Source organism: Amblyraja radiata, chromosome 31 (assembly GCF_010909765.2).
Source record: "Amblyraja radiata isolate CabotCenter1 chromosome 31, sAmbRad1.1.pri, whole genome shotgun sequence".
NCBI classification, from domain to species: Eukaryota; Metazoa; Chordata; class Chondrichthyes; order Rajiformes; family Rajidae; genus Amblyraja; species Amblyraja radiata.
This window is the reverse complement of record NC_045986.1, coordinates 4,756,975-4,780,157: the sequence shown is the minus strand read 5'-3', so window position 1 is coordinate 4,780,157 and position 23,183 is coordinate 4,756,975. Positions and strand designations below refer to the sequence as shown.

Genomic DNA, 23,183 nt, shown 5'->3' with positions numbered 1-23,183 from the left:
CTATAACATGGTGCCCAGAACTGAACACAATTTTTGAAATGCAGTCTTATACAACCGCAACATGACTTCCCAACTTCTATACTCAATACTCTGACTGATGAAGGCCAAAGTGCCAAAAGCCTTTTTCATCACCTTATCTACCTGCGACTTGACCTTCAAGGAGCCATGCACTTGTTTTCCTACATCCCTCTGCTCTACAACATTACCCAGAGGCCTACCATTCACTGTATAGGTCCTGCCCTTGTTCGACATCCCAAGATGCAACACTTCACACTTTTCTGTATTAAATTCCATCAACCATTCCTCCGCCCACCTGGCCAATCGATCCAGATCCTGCTGCAATCGTTCACAACCATCTTCACTATCTGCAAAACCACTCACTTTTGCATCATCAGCAAACTAGCTAATCTTGCCCTGTATGTTCTCATCTAAATCATTGACGTAGATGACAAACAGTAACGGGCCCAGCACCGAACCTTGTGGCACACTACCAGTCACAGGTCTCCAGTCCGATAAGCAACCTTCCACCATCACCCTCAGCTCCCTTGCATGGAGCCAATTTGCTATCCATTCAGATCCCATGAGATCCTGTATGTAAGGATGACTCATAAATTTCAAACATGGATCCCGCAATTTCCTCTTGTTTCCTGAAATATCCTTGGAAATATTAGATCAAGCCCCAGAGATTTGTCTACCTTCAGACATGGCAGTACCTTCGGTACTTCCTCGACGGTAACCCTGACTGCTCTCATGACACGTTCAGTGGCTGCTCCAAGTTCCTCCGTCCTACTGCCTTTCTCCTCGGTAAATACAGAGGAGAAATACTCATCGAGGACCTTGCCCATCTCCTCTGGCTCCACACAGAGGTGACCGCTTTGATTCCTGAAAGATCCCACTCTCTCTCTAGTTACCCTTTTCCCCCTCATGTATTGATAAAATATTTTGGGATTGTCCTTAATGCTACCCGCCAGAGCTATCTCCTGGCCCCTTTTTGCCCTTCTGATCTTTTTTAGTTTGCTCCTTAGTTCCCAGAACTCCGTCAGGGATGCACTTGATCCCAACTGCCTATACCTGTCCCATGTATCCTTCTTGTTTTTGAACAACTCCTCAATTTCCCTCGTCAGCCATGCTTCCTTACATTTGCCTGCTTTGCCCTTCACTCTAACGGGGATGTATACATCCTGAGGTTTCTTCAGTACAATTTTAAAAACATCCCACTTGGCCGATGTTCTTTTCCCCTCAAATAACCTGCTCCAGTCAACTTGAACGAGACCTTCTCTCATACCCTCAAAGTTGGCCTTACCCCAGTTCAGCATTTTAACACGTGGACCCTCTCCGTCCCGATCCATAACTATCTTAAACCTAATCGAACTGTGGTCACTGGCCCCAAAAGGCTCATCCACAAATACTTCATTAACTTGCCCTTCCCAAGTTCCCAATACTAGATCCAGTGTTGCCCTCTCACATGTGGGAGCCTCCACATACTGTTTAAGAAAATTCTCCTGAACACTTTTGTGAATTGCACCCCATTTAAACCCTTCACACTATGATTTCCCCAGTCTATATTGTGAAAGTTAAAATCCCCTACAACAACCTTATTTGACCTGTAGCTGCCTGCAATCTCCCGGCACATTTGTTCTTCTAATTCCCGTTGACTATTCGGGAGTCTGTAGTACACCCCCAACAAAGTGATCATCCCTTTCTTGTTCCTCAGCTCCACCCATATAGCCTCACTAGATGAACCGTCCATAATGTCACCCCTGAACACAGCCGTGACATCCACCTTAACCAACAATGCAAGCCCCCCTCTTTTTCCCTCACCCCTGTCTCCCCTGAAGCTCCTGTACCCCGAATCATTGAGCTGCCAGTCCTGCCCCTCCCTTAACCAGGTTTCAGTCATGGCTACAACGTCCCAGTCGCTCGTACCTATCCATGCCCTCAGCTCATCTGCCTTACCCGTCAGGCCCCTTGCATTAAAATACGTGCAGTTTAAACCAACCCTCCTTCCTCGCTCTCCGCCTTTCACCTGCCTATTCTGTCCACTAACCTTTCCCATACCACCCTCCATACCAACTTCCAGCCTCTCATGTGCCCCTGTCCCACACGAGATCCCACCCCCCTGCCAATCTAGTTTAAACCCTCCCGTGTAGCATTAGCAAACCTTCCTGCTAGGATGTTGGTCCCCCTCCAGTTAAGGTGCAACCCGCCCCTTTTATACAGGTCACCCCTGCCCCAGAATAGATCCCAATGAGGTCTAACCAAGGTTCCATAAAGCTGTTCCCTCAATTTGTGGAGTAAAATATTCCAAAGGTGCATCCTAGCTTGTTACGGAGAGGAGCTGCATGGATCATGCATGGATCATTAGAATGTCGGGAGAGCTGGTGACGGGATGGATGGGAATTGTGACAACAGTGGAATCATTAAATTCAGGAATAAGTAAATGTCCAGTGGATAGCTGGAAGCTTTCTGCAAACTGAAGGGATTGTAGGTGTCGGGCGGTGTTGTTGGAACAAAGGGTTTGAACAGCTAATCGCCCGTTGTTGCTGCATTTTACACACCACCAAACACCGATCAGCTGCCGTTTGTGTCTTTGCCGGTCGTGGGATCTTGCTGTGCGGGAAGTTGCCCTGCACGGTGGCGAAGGCGGCTCCACCCGAGCTGACCACCTGCCCCTCGTCCAGGTTTACGTCCGCGCCCACGTGTCCCTCAGAGCAACCCGCGCTGTCCACGGGCATCCTGGGGGATTCCCGACCGCTGGGCACCGCGAGGGACCAGGATTGTAATATAATCATTTAATATTTAGTATATCTTGTATTATGGTGGTGGGTGTGTTGGTATTGTTTGTTTCGTAAATATTATTATTGTAAATAATTGAATACATTTATTTTGGTAAAAGAAATGTTGTGAAGGCCGTTCTACAGGTTGCGACCCACTTTGCAAAGTGCTGATGTGAAAAGCAGCAGGTGGATGCAACATGTTTGCATGTTTCTTAACCCTTTGTGCGCCAGTAGGGACGCGCTGTACGTTACTGACAGCATTGCCAACATTACTGACTATATTGTACAGAATGTTTGCGAGTTCCTTAACCCTTTGTGTGCGAGTAGCACAATGTATATCTCACCCTGCTGACTACGTACTGACACCAATGCTTCATCCCGTTGCAGGTCATAGAGCGAGGGATCTTGCATACACTGTCAACTGAGGAACGCAAGAGGCAGGAGGTGAGCACCAGTGTTGCTGGGACATGGGGACGTTGGCCAGGACAGAGGGGGGAGGGGCAGATCCAACTTAAAGATGAAGGAGCCACTAAAAGTCAGATATTCGCATCGCCATTGGAGGGGAGAGCAGGACAGCACTGGGAGAGGGGATTGGGGCAACGGCACTGGGTCAAGGGGATTGGCCCAAGGTGCTAGTCTAAGCAAGATAAAAACCAAATCATAGTTTGGTGACATGTGGTTGGGATTTTACAAGGTTTACAAAGTAGGAGTGAAGTCTCCCGTGGCAGAACTGTGGGGCAGAAGTTGATGAGTAATCGCTCCGCACATGTTGTTGCCTGCAAGTGCTCTGCAGTCCCCCTGTTTGTAGTTCCTTTCTGTGGGTGTATTGTGCAACATGTTGCTGCTGCAAGCTCCATTTCAGGAGGCCCGGTGTATTTAACGCCACCAGGGCCTGCAGTAACAGAGACCATTTGAGCAATGGGCTTGCCAGCTTGTCACTCTCTTAATAAACCCATCATCCACATCTCTTTAACCAACCCATCTTGCCTGCTTCCTCATTCCGTTCATGCTCAGCCCTTCAGAGGCAATATGGTGAGAAGGCAGGAGAGTGAGGTTAGAAGGGAGAGATAGTTCAGCCATGATTGAATGGCAGAGTAGACTTGATGGGCCGAATGGCCTAATTCTACTATTCCTTATGACCTTCCTGATCCATCTCTGCGTGATCCCTCTCTGTAAATGTCCTGTTGGAATCTCCACCACTGATTTTGAATTCTCACCTGTGGAAACATGTTCTCACGTCCACTCCGGGACATGTGACCTTCCCTTTTCTTGAGAAATACTCTAGTTTATTTGATGTTTGAACTCCTCAGGTCTGGGGACATCCCAGAAAACCTTGTCTTCACATTCACATGCCTTAAACATTGCAGCAAAGTGTTCTGTCTTCCTAGTGGGGCTGATACTGGTGAACAACTCCTCCATGCAATATCATTCCATCACTCAGAGTCATAGAGTGATACAGTGTGGAAACAGGCCCTTCGACCCAACTTGCCCACACTGGCCAACAATGTCCCAGCTACACTAGTCCCATTGGCCTGCGCTTGGTCCGTATCCCTCCAAACCTGTCCTAACCATGTACCTCTAGCTGTCTCCTCCCATCCTCCCACCCGCCCGCGGGCTCCTCCTCCTCCCCCTTTTTCGTTCCTTCTCCCCCCCCCCCCCCCCATCAGTCTGAAGAAGGGGTTTGGCCCAAAACGTCGCCTATTTCCTTCGCTCCATAGATGCTGCTGCACCCGCTGAGTTTCTCCAGCAATTTTGTGTACCTTCGATTTTCCAGCATCTGCAGTTCCTTCTTGAACACTAACCATGTACCTGTCTAGTTGTTACTTAAACGATGGGATAGACCCAGCCTCAAGTACCTTCTCTGGCAGCTTGTTCCATAATCTCACCACCCTTACCCCTCGGATTCACATTAAATCTTTTCCTCTTCACCTTGAACCTATGCCCTCTGGTTCTCGATTCCCAAACCCTGGGTAAGAGACTCTGGCATCTACCCCATCTATTCCTCTGATGATTTTGCACACTTATATAAGATACCCCCTCATCCTTCTGTGCTCCATGGAATAGAGACTGTTACGACTCCCGAATGCAAGTACTTCAGAGCCACGTAACACAAGTCAAAAACCAGGTTCAGGTTCAAAAAACAGTTTTAATGATTCATTGGAACACAAAACTCAAACCTGATTTAAACAACCCAGTCAGGGATATGGATAAACCGACAAACAATTTAACAATGCTCCAGCCAGCCACACCATGGGCCGTCGAACCGGAGATTCCAAAACTTGCCCAAAGAGATACAACCCTGAAACCAAAATACACGAAAACTCTAAGGTCAGCCCTTATCCGTCCCAATACAATATCTGATAACACGGAATGGTGAAAATACACAACGTTCTATGCCATGTGGTCAGGCTGCCTCGGCCCCCACCAACAGTCTGCTCATCAGTCGGAGTCTACGACGAAGAGAGAGAATTCTGGGAAGCTCTGGTCTTTATACTTCCGATGAGTCACCCGTCACCTGACGCAGCTGGGCCAATCGGGTACAGGAACCTTTAACCCCTCGATTCCAGACTCACAGCCACGAGGCCTGTACTTAGGATAGAAACAGAGAAGTAAGTACATAGCATTCACCAGGGGGGGGAAAGTGCCTAACACCCCCACCCAAAGATACTGAATAAGTTTCTGAAAATGAACTAAAAAAAACACCACCAAATTTCAGCAACTATTCAGTAACACAGACATCACTGGCGCGACAATGCATCAGCCAATACATCATCCTTGCCACGGATATGCCAGTCAAATGAGACAACCGCAAGGGAAGCGTCTCCAAAGCCTCAGAGTTACTCAGCTTTCCCTGCGTTACTGCCACAGACAACCGTGCCTCCCCCACATCACCACCCGTGTCAGGGGGCAGCACCACTGCAGCCAAAACATGCTTAGAAGGACTTAGCTCCGACCCATCAACCTCCACAGGCTCCTTCCTGTCGAACCAGTCCTTCATCCTAGACTGAGCAGAGGCAAGATTACCCATTGCCAGTTCGCATGCCCTCCTCAGTCTAGAGCGAAAAGTACAGACGTGGTCTAAAATACTACGTTTTGTATCCTCCTGCAACCATTTCTCCTTCAGGACCCTCAACGGACCACGTACAGTATGCGCGAACACCAGGTCAGCAGGACTGAACCCTAAAGACTCCTGCACGACCTCACGCACCGCAAACATAACTAGATGAACCCCCTCATCCCAGTCTTTTTCAAACTCCAGGCAGTAAGTCCTCAACATAGATTTCAAAGTCTGGTGAAACCTCTCGAGAGCTCCCTGGCTCTCAGGATGATACGCACTGGAGTAACAATGCTTAATATCTAACAACTTCATTACCTGACCAAAAACCTTCGACATGAAGTTGGTACCTTGGTCACTCTGCACAACCTTGGGCAAACCGAACAACGAAAAAAACTTAGTGAGAGACTTAACAATTGCAGGGGCAGTAATTCTACGCAAAGGGACCACCTCCGGAAAGCGGGTAGTCGCACACATAATTGTTAATAAAAACTTGTTGCCCACCCTTGTCCGAGGTAGAGGGCCCACACAATCAACTAGAATCCGCTCAAACGGCTCACCGACCACAGGGATTGGATATAAAGGCGCAGGAACAATCGATTGGTTCGGCTTTCCTGCCACCTGGCAAATGTGACAACACCTGCAGTGCTGTTTCACGTCCTTTTTCAACCCTGGCCAAAAAAAATTCCGTAAGATGCGGTCATACGTCTTATTGACCCCCAAATGTCCACCCAGAGGACCATCATGAGCCAAACAGAGTATCTCGTCCCTATACCGACGAGGCATCACAATCTGATCAACCACGCTCCAATCATCATGCCCAGATATATCCAAGGGAGACCACTTTCGCATCAGTAAGCCATCCCTTAGAAAATACCCCTTTGCTGTGGAATCCATATCCCCCTCAGGCACTGCGCAGTCGCACAGATCAGATAAACCTGGATCACTCTTTTGCTCCTCAACCAGCCGGTCACGTGACAGTGACACCGGCACATTTCCAGACTCTATCCCATCTTGAGATGGAGAAACACCCTTCACCACACAGGATCTATCATCCTGATCCCCAAAAATGCTCTCACTCAGGTCCACCACATCCTCAAACTTCGCCTGGCTCTTAGCCATAGCCCTCGTGACAGCACAAGCTGCGAAGACCTTTGGATGCTGCATAGCCAATCTATCAGGACTCTGCACCATCGGAACAGCCGTCACCTCAGGAGTAACTAAAACTCTACCTCCTGCCAAGTCATTCCCCAAAATCACAGAAACTCCCCCAACGGGAAAACACGGCCGTAACCCAACAGTTACCCGGCCTGAAACCAACTCGGACTCGAGACGCACGGTATGCAAAGGCACTACCATGTCATCCATCCCGAATCCTACCACTGGGACACTTGACCCAACCGATGATTCCCCAGAAAACGGCAGTACATCATCCAACATAAAGGACTGAGTAGCACCAGTATCACGCAAGATGGATACTGGAACTCTGTCACCCCCATCCTCTAGAGAAACAAAACCATTCATGATGAACGCAGAATAATTCCTACACTCATCAGACTCAGGCACCTCAGGTACGACAGGTGCCTTCTGTGCACCCACCAAAGCCACAGGCTTTGCATTTTTCTGCTTCAGAACGGGACACGACTTTAACATGTGCCCTCTCCTTCTACAATAGTAGCACACAGGACCTTCATCAGTCCTTACATTTTCGTCAACCTTATCAGCTCGGACATCCCCCTGTATCAACGTGCTGCCATTTGCAGGCACAGAAACAGCTTTGACACTGCCACCGGCGACACCACCACGATCAACCGGCCGTGCACCAAAACTATTGGATCGCCCAACAAAATCAGATTTATGAGTCAATACATACTCATCTGCCAATACCGCAGCCTTAGACACCTCATTCACCTTCTGCTCATTAAGGTAAGTAGTAACCCTCTCAGGGAGACAGTTCTTAAAGTCTTCCATAATTATCAAGGCCCGCAGTAGCTCAAAATCCTTCACTCCTTGAGAAGCGCACCACCTGTCAAAAAGTGCCTCCTTCTCCCTAGCAAACTCCACATAAGTCTGACTATCAAACTTCCTAAAGCGCCGGAACTTCTGCCGGGACGCCTCTGGAACTAATTCATAAGCCCTTAGTACTGTAGACTTCACACACTCATAGTCCAGACCGCTTTCAACAGATAAAGACGAGTACACCTCCCGTGCTTTACCCACAAAGACACACTGCAATAGCAAGGTCCACACGTCCCTAGGCCACTTCAAGGACAAAGCCACCCGTTCAAACACTGTGAAATACTTGTCCACATCCCTCTCACGAAACGGGGGAACCAGGCGGATGTTCTTGCTCATATCAAACTCCCGTTCCCTAGAAGAAACCCGGGAATTATCTATTTCTTTTTCCCGCAGCTGAAATTCAGCCCTTTTGGTTCCCTCCTCAAGCTCAAGCCGTTTCATTTCAAGAACATGCATGAGCTCTTTCTCTTTTAACAAAGAGGCAATTCTCTGTGACTCAAGCTCCATCTCCTTCAGTTTAATAATGGCCTCCATGTTCTGACCAGGCTGAACAGAAGGTGGGGGACTGTCTGTACCACCAGGCAAAACCCCAGCCTCCACCAACGCAGCCCACAACTCCGATTTAATGGAGTGTTTCTTTGAATGCTTGTCAATAGTCACGGCATAGTTCTCAGCCAGCAAAATCAAATGCTCTTTCGTACATCTATCAAACAACTCCCGACTAGGAGCCTCAACAAATTCTTTCACCTTAAATTCCATTTCTAAAGTAGCCCCAAAACACCAGCTAAAACCTGGGCACTAATGCTACCACAAACAGGGAAGAAAAAATTCCCTCTCAACACACAGACTTCCTCAGTCCAGAAGCCTTCCAAAAATACCCCCTAAAAACGTCTAGGGTCCTCAAAACTTAGGACGAGCCCCCATTTTGTTACGACTCCCGAATGCAAGTACTTCAGAGCCACGTAACACAAGTCAAAAACCAGGTTCAGGTTCAAAAAACAGTTTTAATGATTCATTGGAACACAAAACTCAAACCTGATTTAAACAACCCAGTCAGGGATATGGATAAACCGACAGACAATTTAACAATGCTCCAGCCAGCCACACCATGGGCCGTCGAACCGGAGATTCCAAAACTTGCCCAAAGAGATACAACCCTGAAACCAAAATACACGAAAACTCTAAGGTCAGCCCTTATCCGTCCCAATACAATATCTGATAACACGGAATGGTGAAAATACACAAAGTTCTATGCCATGTGGTCAGGCTGCCTCGGCCCCCACCAACAGACTGCTCATCAGTCGGAGTCTACGACGAAGAGAGAGAATTCTGGGAAGCTCTGGTCTTTATACTTCCGATGAGTCACCCGTCACCTGACGCAGCTGGGCCAATCGGGTACAGGAACCTTTAACCCCTCGATTACAGACTCACAGCCACGAGGCCTGTACTTAGGATAGAAACAGAGAAGTAAGTACATAGCATTCACCAGGGGGGGGAAAGTGCCTAACAGAGACCCAGCCTACTCAACCTCTCCCTATAGCTCACACCCTCTAGTCCTGGCAACATCCACGTAAATCTTGTCTGAACCTTTTCAAGCTTGACAATATCTTTCCTATAACATGGTGTCCAGAACTGAACACAACATTCTAAATGCGGTCTCACCAACGTCTTATACAACCGCAACATGACCTCCCAACTTCTATACTCAATACTCTGACTGATGAAGTGCCAAAAACCTTTTTGACCACCTTATCTACCTGCAACTCAACCTTCAAGGAACCATGCACCTGTACTCCTAGATCCCTCTGCTCTCCAACACTACCCAGAGGCCTACCATTTACTGTGTAGGTCCTGCCCTTGTTCGAAGTCCCAAAATGCAACACCTTACACTTCTCTATATTAAACTCCATCAATCATTCTTCTGCCCTCCTGGCCAATCGATCCAGATCCTGCTGCAATCTTTCACAGCCATCTTCACTATCTGCAAAACAACTAACTTTTGTATCATCGGCAAACTTGCTAATCTTGCCCTGAATGTTCTTATCCAAATCATTCATGTAGATGACAAACAGTAATGGGCCCAGCATTTGGGCCTCCATACCAACTTCTAGTCTCACGTGCCTCTGTCCAGCACGATATCCCACTCCCCTGCCAATCTAGTTTAAACCCTCCCGTGTAGCATTAGCAAACCTTCCTGCTAGGATGTTGGTCCCCCTCCAGTTAAGGTGCAACCCGCCCCTTTTATACAGGTCACCCCTGCCCCAGAATAGATCCCAATGATCCAGAAATCTAAATCCCTGCCCCCTGCACCAACTCCTCAGCCACACATTCATTTCCTCTATCTTCCTGTTCTTACCTTCACTAGCACGAGGTACAGGAAGCAATCCTGAGATCACTACCCTGCAGGTCCTGCTTTTCAGACTTCTACCCAATTCCATAAACCCATGTTGCAGAAACTCCTTCCTCATCCGACCCATATAATTCATGCCAACATGCACAATAACCTCCGGCTGCTCCCCCTCTCTCTTGAGGATGCCGTGCAGGCGGTCCATGACATCCTGGACCCTGGCACCAGGGAGACAACACACCATCCTGGAGTCTCGCCTGCTGCCGCAGAATCTCCTGTCCACACCTCTGACGATGGAGTCCCCCACCACTATGGCTCTGCCTGACGTCACTCTTCCACATTCAGCCTCAGCACCAGGGTTATAATCGCAGCCCTGGCTGCCACTCAATCTTATTGTGTCGTCTGCTCCCAAGAGGGTGCACCGGTTTTCAGTAGGTACAGCCACCGGGGTCTCCTGCTCTCCATGTTTACTTCACTTTCTCACAGTCACCCACCTTCACTCTTCCTGTATCCTTGGCGTGACAACCTCACTGTAGGTCCTGTCCAGGAAACTCTTGTTTTGCCGGATGGCTCTGAGGTCATCCAATTGCTGCTCCAGTTCCCCAACACGGTCATTCAGGAGCTGCACCTGGACCGGTGTGGTTTCCAGATGCTCCAGCAATGTCCCTGACTTCCCACATCCTGCAAGAAACACACTGTACCAACTTGCCTGCCATTACTTGAACAGACAACGGACAAAAAAAATCACAGCTTTCAAATCCAGTGTAGACTCCTTGCCTCAGTCTCCTCGCCGAAGACTCTTGAGCCAAAGACTCGCACAAGGTGATAATGTGATACAACAGTGAAACTCGGCAAGACAACAGTGAAACTAGTGCGACCACTAGGGTGGGGGAGGGATGGAGAGGGGATGCAAGGATTACTTGAAGTTAGAGAAATCAATATCCAAGAGAGAAGGCTGGAGAGGGAATTGCAAAGGTGACAGGAGTGATGCATCTGGGTCATGAGGAGAACGATTCTGTCTGACACTGGTCATGGACTTTTATTGTTAATTGGACAGTATAGGTGTATAAGATCATGAGAGGAAAAGACCGGGAAGATACACAGAGTGGGGGAATCAAGGACCCGAGGACACAGGTTCAAGGTGAAGGAAGAAAAATGTAATAGGAATCTGAGGGGCAACGTTTCCCACACAGAGGGTGGTGGGTGTATGGAACAAGCTGCCAGAGGAGGTAGTTGAAGCAGGGACTATCCCAACATTTAAGACAGGTACATGGATAGGACAGCTTTGGAGGGAGATGGACTAAATGCAGGCAGGTGGAACTAGTGTAGCTGGGACATTGTTGGCCGGTGTGGGCAAGTTGGGCTGAAGGGCCTGTTTCCACACTGTATGAATGAATAGATGAATATGTTTATTGGCCAAGTATTCACATACAAGGAATTTGCCTTGGTGCTCTGCCCACATTATCACTATAGGACTGGTGAAAGTAGGTACATTTGAATAGTTTGTATCAATAATCAATGGCCAGGCCAGACACTGCTGCAGGTTCATACAGGAATAATACTAAACTGGAGGGTGAGCTGGGACAACTAGCACGCATCACAGACATAGCTCAAAATGTTCAATAGAGAGAACACTGATGCACCTTCTCTGGCCCCCACAGCTCCCACTGATATTATAATCTCAGTCACCGAGGCCAACATCAGAAGATCCTTTAGGGGGTGAACCTTTGAAAAGTGTGTAGACTTGATGGTCGCTTGCTCAAAGCCTGTGCAAATCAACTAGCTGGAGTTTCTGCAGACATCTTCAACCTCTCATTACTGAGGTCTGAGGTTCCCACCTGCTTTAAGAGGGCATCAATAATACCGGTGCCCATGAAGAGTAAGGTGACGTGCCTCGTTGACTATCGACCGGTGGCATAACTTCCGTGGTGATGAAATGGAGCATATTAACTCCTACCTTAATGAGGACCTGACCCAATACAAGTTGCCTATTGTCACAATAGACCAATGAGGGATTCAATGTCTTGAACTTCTCCAGTTATACACTAGAGAACATATTGTCTGGTTGCATCAAGGCCAGCTCTCCGGGATGGCAACCCAAGGGATGAAGGAGAATGGAAAAGTGGTGAACACTGCCCAGTCCATCATGGGTACTGACCTCCCCATCATTAAAGGGTCTATTGGAGACGGTACATCTAAAGACAGCCAGCATTAATCAAAGACCCACACCACCCTGGCCACACTCACCCCACTCCTACATAGTGAAGGTGGAACAGGAACGTCCAGGTTCAAGACAAGCATTTGAGCACTACACAACACTAACCTGTGAACGGGTAGGAAAGAACTGCAGATGCTAGTTTAAACCGAAGATAGACACAAAATGCTGGAGTAACTCAGTGGGACAGGCAGCATCACTGGAGAGAATGAGTGGGTGACGTGTCGGGTCAAGACCTTTCTTCAGACTGATGATCTGAACAAAGGTCTCGACCCGAAACATCACCCATTCCTTCTCTCCAGAAATGCTGCTAGTCCTGCTGAGTTAAGGGGCTGTCCCACTGCGGCAACCTATTTGGCGAGTTTAGAAGAGTTTAGGAGAGTTTGAAAAAATGTCATGTTGAAGACCTCCTTAGACTTCCTTCAACCATGTTGAAGACCAGCTTCGGGAAAATTGGACACCGAATAGTGGAGAGTGAAGACGACCTCCTTCGACCTCCCTTCGACTATGATGAAGACTATCTTCGACTACCTTAGATTACCTACGACTAACATGCCGACCTACTACGACCTACTTCGACTAAACCATCAAGTATAAAAAGTAGCGATTTTTTCCATGGCGACCTTTTTGTACTCGCGGGCATTTGTCAACATGTTGAAAAATACACCACGACCTAGCTGAGGCCTCGAGTACGTGGGGACTACTCTCGAGTATGAAGGAGAGTTACAAAGACCTGCTAGGACCTCGTGTCGACCATGCTGCGAGTATGAGTCGAGGGCAAACTCGCCAGAACTCGCGGATCAGGTCGCCGCAGTGGGACAGCCCCTTATCTCCAGCATTTTGTGACTAATCTATGAACTATGGACTGGCTGTGGTTGCACTCAGAACCAGGCTGTGCACTAGTATTGGAGTTATTAATTTATTGATTTTTGTTTATTTCACACTATTTGTAAGGTGTTTGTTGACCTGTTCTGCTGCAGCAAGGAAGAATGTAATTGTTCGGTTATCAGTACATATCAACCCTTTCATCTCTAGATGGAGGTTAAAGGTCTCACTAATTGCAAAGCTCCTCTGCCTCCCCCTGATGGACCCTTCCAATAGAGCAGGGCCTGAGAGAGTGTGAGCACCAACCAGACGGCGAGGGCACAGAGGTGCATGGGCAGGCAATGGTTTAGTTTGAGATACAGCATGGAAACAGGCCAACACACACTAACATACACACACTAGGGACAATTTACATTTATCCCAAGCCACAGCGGCCCCTCAAACCTGTATGTCTTTGAAGTGAGGGAGGAAACAGGAGCTACCCAGAGAATACCCAAGCAGGTCACGGGGAGAATGTACAGACTCTGTACAGACAGCACCCATGGTCAGGATCAAACCCGGGTCTCTGGCGCTGTGAGGCAGATGTTGGCGATGCTCCAGCTATAAGATCTTGACAGGAGTCACAGAGGGCAGTGTTGAATGAAAGACTAACCATGGATCTGCCCTCCTTTGGCCCGACCCTTCATCAGCCCCACAGCAAGAGAGGCACAGCTTCAGAAAACCAACAAGTCACATCAGGTCAAACATTTTTTATACAATATTTAAAAACTGTAAATCATCCAGAATCTGTGACATTTAATTAATGAACATTTGGCAGATTCCAATGCAGCGAAAAGGCAGAAGGAGTGGAGTTACAGGTCAATAATCTCAACAAGGTTCAGGAGTAGGGCAGCAGGCCTGTCCCATGGGATCACAACCCAGGGAGGAGGCTGCACCTCACATCACTCTCATCTTTAGAGTCGGGTTCAGAAAGATGCCAGGTAAATGAAACATAGTCAAAAGTGAAGCACAATCTCCCCTAATGCCCAAGTCCTCCCGTTGAGCAGCTTGGAGTGGTTGAACTGGAACCGTCACACTGCACAGGGATACTGATTCAGTGGTTGCCATTGGAGAGTGGAGAAGGTTCACATTTCCCCTGCCCCTAGTGAATGCCTGGCCTGCCCTGGCCACCACCACTAGCTGGCAGACAAAGGTCTTGGTGATTTACTCAAGCACACAGCTGGTTGGCAGGGAGGTGGCGTGGAGGTGTGGGATACTGGCCAATACTCTCCCTCTCCCCCCTTCTCTTCGTGAGCCCCTGCGCCCACTGACACCACACAAGCTCCAGCTGTGGGGGAACAATATCCAGGCCCACCACTGATTATCTGGTGTCCTTGGCTCCAGAGCCTTTGCCGGACCAACAGAGGTGACGGCCTCCGAGTGGAGTCCAACGGTTTTGGATCGATCCGCCTGGGCTGCCAGGGAGCCGAGACACCGGCCCGTAAGTTGGCCTCAAAAGTTGGTTATGGGAACGGATTCGCCGGCTCTGGCCAGGCCAGAGTTCCAAAGCCCCGGCCACAGGCGGCAAATTCAACCCGCCGATCGGCCATGGAAGTCCCAATGAGGGCAAGATCAGCCGCCTCACCCAGTTGAGAATTTTCCAGAACTTTCTGATTATGTTTCAGACCGCCAGCGCCTGGCTTTGGAATGAATAATCTATCTCCACTCCAATCCTGGTCAAGATAACGGAGTCCAAGGACCCTGAATCTGGGAATTCTGTGATGGATCACGGGCTTCCTATTGACATCAGGGAGAGAAGTGTGGCAGGTCCTGGTAACTGGAACCATTTCACTGGTTGGTTTCTCCCCAGTGATGGAGCCCAGGGCAATGAGCATTGTTCCCCCACTCTCGCTTCACCCCACTGCCACTATGCCCATCACTACACTCTCTCTCCCTCCCTCCCTCCCCACACATATCCTCTCGCCAGCCCTGGCACTTGCTCATCCACCTGCATTCGCGCGCTCTCATTCTCGTTCTCAATCATTTTAAGGTCAGTTTAGGAAACTGCTTTTGTGCAACTTCTCGCTGGACAAGGTGCCCCCACTGACAAGAGGAAATGGCCTTAAACCCTGGACTTGCTTCTACACCATAAAACGCCACCACTCCCCAGGCTCATCGCAGGTTACACACGCTTTCCTCAATTTACACTAATCGCACCCACAATGGGCGTGAAACATTCATGACAATATAACCCAACAAAGCGAGGCTGTCCTCAATCAACATCACTGAGATTAAAACCCAACCCCTCCCAATAATTCACACACACCCTGAGTTTAAAATACAATTGCTAATTACTTTAGTGAAAGTGCATGAGTGGAAGTGTTGCAGAGCGGGTGATCTTGTCGATGGGAAAACCCAACACTTCCAGTCACTGTCACGGGGCACTTGTGGGAACATGAAGCCGGTTGCTGCCTCTGCTGGACATGTCGACTGGACACAACACTGCACACATCCATCCCCCTGAACAAGCAGAAATATTGGCTGAGACCCCCTTCCTCAGCCATCCCGGGCAGCAGAGGGAGTGGATGGGAATGATGCTGGGTGGTCCACCAGCCAATGCATGATGGTGGGGCAATGGGCATGGCTTGCTGATGCCTCAGGTGCAGGGTATAGCCCAGAACTAGGGCAAGCCATGATACCCCGGGTCTAGAGGGACCCATGCCAGGCTGAGGAGTGGGGCCAATGCCATGGTGTCCCAGGGCTGGGTATAGAGGGGACCCAGTGCCAGGCCGTGGAGGGGGGGGGGGGGTCAATGCCATGGGGTCCCAGGGCTGGGTATAGAGGGACCCATGCCAGGCTGGGGTGGTGGGGCAGGGTCTGGGGCTGGAGGTGGGCTGGGGTCAGAGGGCGGCTACACATCAGTCTCGATCCGCAGCCTCTCCATTCGCTGGACGTTCCGTCGCACCGCAATGTGATTGGTTATTTCCTTGGCACAGGACTCGGGAAACCAGCCTCTCTCCCAATCACGGATCCGCTCTCCGTGGTACCAGCCTATGAGAAGGAAGGAGAGATCCTGTTACTGGTGCAGGCTGGGCCCCACGGGTATTTAAACAAGAGACCAGCACTGATGGGGGGGGAGCGAGAATTCCCCCAAGTAGCACAAGTGATTATTTGGGGCATCCAAAGACACAACACCCTCACTAAGTAACTTCAATCATAATCAGCTGTTTGACTGCAGGGCATCTCCGAGACCAAACACTCCTGCTCTCGTCTGGAGCCCTCACCCGACCCCCTCCCCACCACTGCCCCTACACAACCTCACCATCGCAGTCTAGTTTAGTTTAGAGATACAGCACGGAAACAGGCCCTTTGGCCCATCGAGTCTGTGCCACCCAAAGATCCCTGGACACTAACACTTTCCTACACACACTAGGGATAATTTGCAATTTTCACCAAAGCCAATGGGGGAGTAGAATTGATGGCCTAATTCTGCTCCTATCACTTATGACCCGGGGAAAACCCATGCACGTCACCGGGAGAAAGTACAAACTCTGTACAGACAGCACCCGTAGCCAGGATCGAACCTGGGTCTCTGGCGCTGTGAGGCAGCAACTCTACCGTTGCGCCATTAAGCCCACAATGCAAAGCCAAGCAGCCATTGCTGGCCGATGACGTTACTCTGCCCATCCCCAGGTAGATGTTCCACCACAGCTCAGTGAGCCGAGCATGAAGGTGGGACAGGTCACTGGGGCGAGGGGACTCCAGCTAGCAACAGGACCTACCGTCCACTCTCTGCAGAATGACTACCACGTCAGCCGGCTGCAGTGACAGCTCGTCGGGCTGCTTGGCGAGGTGGGCCTTGACGATCTCCACCTGCTGGAGGCCTAGACAAGGAGAAGAGGAAATGGTCACATCACCATATAACCATATAACAATTACAGCACGGAAACAGGCCATCTCGGCCCTTCTTGTCCGTGCCGAATACTTATTCTCCCCTAGTCCCATCAACCTGCACTCAGACCATAACCCTCCATTCCTTTCCCCTCCATATACCGTCACACACACAGCTCCTTAACCCAACTAAATGCCCACAGAGCAGCCCTACGACAACAGTGACACCGTAGAATGCACGCCTCCCCCCTCCCTACCATCCCCTCCCGCCTTCCTAAAGTCCTCTCTCCCATCCCAATCACCCTCCCCACCAACCCCTCACTCTCCCCCTCCTGACTATCCTGTCCCTCCCACCGGACCATCCGCACCCTCCCATTGGACTGTCTCCACCCACAGAGAGGGTGGGTGCCAGCTCTCTGCCTGTCACTGTGAGCTTCCTGCCAGTGGGTCAAAGAGATTCCCCAGTACAGTGTTCGCAGCGCTGTGCCGCCACCTTTGGGCCTGGCATCAGGCAGCAGGAGTTTCAGCCCACAACAGCACACAATGGCCCAAAGGTCAGGCAAAGTACACTTCAGCATCATCAGTGAATGATTAATATCTCAATGTTCACACTGTAGGTAATCACCGTGACTCTTGACTTCTGCTTTCACATGGCCATCATTGTGTACTTGACTCTCCTGTGAGAGCCTCCAACAATGCCGCGTTGGAAATAATAATCATAATTTAAAAAATAATAATAATAATAATAAAAAATTAAAAAAAAATAAGTTTTAAAAAACAACAAACATCAGTTGGCTTGGACCAAAGTTTAGTTTAAGTTTATAGATCCAGCATGGAAACGCTGGGTCCACGCCGACCAGCGATCGCCCGTTCACACAGGTTCTATGTTATCCCACTCCCCACACCTATTAACCTACAGACTCGCATGTCTTTGGGATGTGGGAGGAAACCGGGGCACCTGGAGGGAAATCGTGCAGTCACAGGGAGAACGTGGGAACTCCACGCAGACATGACCCGAGGTCGAGTTCAAGTGAGTTCATTGTCACGGGTCTCTGATAGGACAATGACATTCTTGGGACGACAGATGGCACAATGGGCTAGGTGTTCGGCTGGCAACCGGAAGGTAGCCGGTTCGAATCCCGCTTGGAGTGCATACTGTCGTTGTGTCCTTGGGCAAGACACTTCACCCACCTTTGCCTGTGTGTGAATGTGTGTGAGTGATTGGTGGTGGTCGGAGGGGCCGTAGGCGCAGATTGGCAGCCACGCTTCCGTCAGTCTGCCCCAGGGCAGCTGTGGCTACAGAAGTAGCTTACCACCACCGAGTGTGACTGAGGAGTGAATGAATAATGCGATGTAAAGCGCCTTGAGTATTAGAAAGGCGCTATATAAATCCCATCCATTATTATTATTATTATTCTTGCTTTGCTTCAGCACAACAGAACATAGTAGGCATTGACTACAAAACACATGAATAAATAAACTTATCAAGTGCAAATAACAGATAATGGGTTATTAATGTTCAGAGTTTTGTTCGAGCCAGGTTTAATAGCCTGATGGGTGTGGGGAAGTAGCTATGGAATGGAATTTGGGGTCTCTGGTGCTCCAAGGCAGCAATTCCACCAACTGTGTCACTGGCGCAGAATGCAGAGAGACAGGAGGAAGGATGCTGTGTGATTGGGAGGGGAATGTTGCAGCCAAGGATTAGAGAGCAGGGGATGAACATCAGAGGCTGCAGGCGGCGCTGGAACAAGGCAGGACCTTTATTCTGCCGCGCTGCAAGTTCATAAGTTCATAAGTAATTCAGCGCATTAAGTCCTACTCCATCATGGCTGATCCAACTTTCCCTCTCATTCCCCCCATTCTTCTGCCTTCTCCCTATAACCCGACCCATGTATTAATCAGGAATCTGTCAATCTCTACCAGTCCACAACCAGATGAGGAAAAACTTCTTCACCCAGAGAGTTGTGAATCTGTGGTATTCTCTGCCACAGAAGGCAGTGGAGGCCAATTCACTGGATGTTTTCAAGAGAAAGTTAGATTTAGCTCCTTGGGCTAACAGAATCAAGGGATATGGGGAAAAAGCAGGAACGGGGTACTGATTTTAGATGATCAGCCGTGATCATATTGAATGGTGGTGTTGGTTGGAAGGGCCGAATGGCCTACTCCTGCACCTATTTTCCATGTTTCCATGTTTCTATGTCGGGTCGATCACTCACCTTCTTTACTGATGCGGTCATCATCCTTCTTCAGGAGGGCATCGATCCACCGAGCTCGGTCACTCCTGTCATGGAAACAGAGTGGGGGAGCTCACTAATCTCCACACGCCAAGGAACACGCATACACACCACACGGGTGTGACCAACTCTGCTGACATACAATGCTGTGCCTCCCCCCACCCACACAGCGAGACTCTCCCCAACCCCGACACCCAGCTTGTCCGTAATGCTTCTGATAACCAGACGATGGCAGCATCTGACCACAATCCCCAGCCCCCCTGAACCTCCACATCTAGAACTCATTCCCTTCCCATGGATTATCTGGCTGCGAGCAATTGATGGTGATCTGTGTCACTGCTGTTTCTCCCTCATACAGGCTGCCTGACCTGCTGAGCATTTCCAAAATGTTTCAGCGGTGGAGTTGCTGCCTCACAGCGCCAGAGACCTGGCCGGATTCCATCCTGGTTACGGGTGCTGTCTGTATGGAGTTTGCACGTTCTCTATGTGAACACTTGGGTTTTCTCTGGTTTCCACCCACATTCCAAAGACGTGCAGGTCTGTAGGCTAATTGTAGCTTTGGTAAAAATGGTACATTGTCCCAAGAGTGTAGCATAGTGTTAGTGTGAGGTTACCCATAGTGTTAGTGTGAGGTTACCCATAGTGTTAGTGTGAGGTTACCCATAGTGTTAGTGTAAGGTTACCCATAGTGTTAGTGTGAGGTTATCCATAGTGTTAGTGTGAGGTTACCCATAGTGTTAGTGTGAGGTTACCCATAGTGTTAGTGTGAGGTTACCCATAGTGTTAGTGTGAGGTTACCCATAGTGTTAGTGTGAGGTTATCCACTTTGTGGCAAATACAGGAAAGTAGACTATTATCTGAATGGTGGCCGATTAGGAAAGGGGGAGATACAACGAGACCTGGGTGTCATGGTTCACCAGTCATTGAAAGTAGGCATGCAGGTGCAGCAGGCAGTGAAGAAAGCGAATGGTATGTTAGCATTCACAGCAAAAGGATTTGAGTATAAGAGCAGGGAGGTTCTACTGCAGTTGTACAGGGTCTTGGTGAGACCACACCTTGAGTATTGCGTACAGTTTTGGTCTCCTAATCTGAGGAAAGACATTCTTGCCATAGAGGGAGCACAGAGAAGGTTCACCAGACTGATTCCTGGGATGTCAGGACTTTCATATGAAGAAAGACTGGATAGACTCGGCTTGTACTCACTAGAATTTAGAAGATTGAGGGGGGATCTTATTGAAACTTACAAAATTCTTAAGGGGTTGGACAGGCTAGATGCAGGAAGATTGTTCCCGATGTTGGGGAAGTCCAGAACAAGGGGTCACAGTTTAAGGATAAAGGGGAAATCTTTTAGGACCGAGATGAGGAAAACATTTTTCACACAGAGTGGTGAATCTCTGGAATTCTCTGCCACAGAAGGTAGTTGAGGCCAGTTCATTGGCTATATTTAAGAGGGAGTTGTGGCCCTTGTGGCTAAAGGGATCAGGGGGTATGGAGAGAAGGCAGGTACAGGATACTGAGTTGGATGATCAGCCATGATCATATTGAATAGCGGTGCAGGCTCGAAGGGCCGAATGGCCTACTCCTGCACCTATTTTCTATGTTTCTATGTTTCTATGTATTGGGGCCAGCACAGACTCGCTGGGTTGAAGGGCCTGTTTCCCAACTGTGTCTCTTAACTGAACTGAACTGGAACGTTGGCTTTTATTGCAGGGACCGGAGACAGGGTACAGATCATTGTTGAGATAGCACCCACGTATCGTAAGGTGCACAGAGAATTCTCCTGCACTTGCACTACATCTGGCATGAACTGTTATTCCCTTCATCCTGTATACTGTGGACAGCTCGATTGTAATCATGTCTTGTCTTTTTGCCGACTGGAAAGTACTCAACAATAAGCTTTGTGCTGTACCTGAGTGCATCTGACATTGGTAAACTAATCTAAACAAGGACACTGAAGAGAATGTGCGTGTATCTCCTGGTTAGAATAACTCAGTGAAACGTTGTCATGAGCCAAGACATTGTTTCCAGCAGCTGGAGTCCAAAACAAGGGATCGTTCCCCAGGCAACGGAGCAGCCACTTGGTACTGTGCCGAGAGGAAGGTCTTTTACTCAGGAAGATGTATCTCTGGAAGTCTTTAGCTGGGAGGACCACAGACACTCAGTGACAGGGTGTGCTCAGACAGCTGTGGAGGCCTCGCCAATGGATATTATTAAGGCAGGGAATGATCCATTCTGAGGTGATGCCCTCTGGTCCCAGACTCTCCCAACAGTGGAAACATCATTTCCACATCCACTCTCTGCCTTTCTGTAAGTTTCAATGAGGTCCCCCCCTCAACCTAAACTCCAGCGAGTGCAGGCCCAGTGTTGTCAAACGCTCATCATATGTTAACCCACTCATTCCTGCAATCATTCTTGTAAACCTCCTCTGGACCCTCTCCAGAGCCAGCACATCCTTCCTCGGATATGGGGCCCACATTTGCTCACAGAACTCCAAATACAGCCTGACCAGCACCTTATAGAGCCTCGGCATTACATCCCTGTTTGTGTATTCCAGTCCTCTTGATGTAAATGCTAGCATTGCATTTGCCTTCCTTGCTACCGATTCAACTTGCAGATTAATTTTTTGGGAATCCTGCACCAGCATTCCCAAGTCCCTTTGCACCTCCGATTTCTGGATTCTCTCTCCATTTAGAAAAGAATCTACGCCTTCAATTACCAAAATGCATGACTCCGCACTTTGCTGTACTGAATTCCATCTGCCACTTCTCTGCCCATTCTCCTAACCTGTACAAGGCCTTCTGCTGAGTCCTTGCTTCCTCTATACTGCCTGCCCCTCCACCTATCTTCGTATCATCTGCAAAGAAAGCCTTCAATCCCCTCATACAAATCCTTAACATACTACGTGAAGAGTAGCGGTCTCAGCACCGAGCCATGTGGAACTCCACTAGTCACCGACAGCCAACCAGAAAAAGTGCCTTTTATTGCAACTCTTTGCCTTCTGCCATCCAGCCAACCCGCTATCCGTGCTAGTATCTTCCCTTCAATACCGTGGGCTCGCATCTCCCCCAGCAACTTGACAACATCTACAGATCCCCTCTGCATGTCCTGTTATTAACTTCCACAAAGAACTCCAGCAGGAGTTGGTCCAGTGGGAGGGAGGGCGGTGGTTGGGCAGGAGTGGGGTTTACTGTTGAACACGGCTGGGGAGTGGGGGGGGGGGTACACGGCTCCCTCTGACCCCTACATACTCACAGCGAGTGTGAGCCAAAGACCATGTGCTCCAGTTCCCCCGCATTGTTCTTCTTCATGGTGATCTTGAAGAGGTGGTTGGAGGGGGTGCTGCCCCCGGTGCCCTTGCCGGGAGGGGAGTGGGGCGAGTCATTGTTCTCCAGGGCCTCCACCTCCAGCTGGTCCAACATGGCATAGCCCTGCACTGTGTAACTCTCCTCACTGCCACAGGGGGAGAGAATGTCAGCCTGGGTCTCTCCCTCACCCTCACCCACACCCACACCCACGCACCAGGCCAGCATTACTCCCCCCCACCCCAGCACCAGGCCAGCATTACTCCCCCCCCACCCCACCCCAGCACCAGGCCAGCATTACTCCCCCCCCCCACCCCAGCACCAGGCCAGCATTACTCCCCCCCCCCCACCCCAGCACCAGGCCAGCATTACTCCCCCCCCACCCACCACGGGCCCAGCATTACTCCCCCGGGCTGACCAGACCCTAGCCACATTGCCCCTACCTGCCTGCCCTGTGGGAGGGGCTGGGTGGGTGAGGCGTAGGGGGCACTGTCAGAGCGGGGTTGGAGGATCCAACATGGCCTCATCTCTGAAGCAGA

At 49.6% G+C, this 23,183-nt stretch overlaps 1 protein-coding gene across 2 annotated transcripts in view; it reads right to left on the bottom strand.

Moving 5' to 3' along the window:
• Positions 1-15,549: 15,549 nt before the first annotated feature.
• Positions 15,550-23,183, bottom strand: part of arhgef16 (Rho guanine nucleotide exchange factor 16) — a 66,077-nt gene continuing 58,443 nt past the window's right edge. For both annotated transcript variants that reach the window (XM_033048582.1, XM_033048581.1), the window contains 4 exons: positions 22,595-22,792; positions 19,325-19,389; positions 17,000-17,101; positions 15,550-16,268 (listed from right to left, as the gene is read on the bottom strand). In XM_033048582.1, coding sequence (XP_032904473.1) covers positions 16,129-16,268; positions 17,000-17,101; positions 19,325-19,389; positions 22,595-22,792 — 505 coding nt within the window. In that variant the 3' untranslated portion in view covers positions 15,550-16,128. The remainder of the gene's footprint in view (positions 16,269-16,999; positions 17,102-19,324; positions 19,390-22,594; positions 22,793-23,183) is intronic.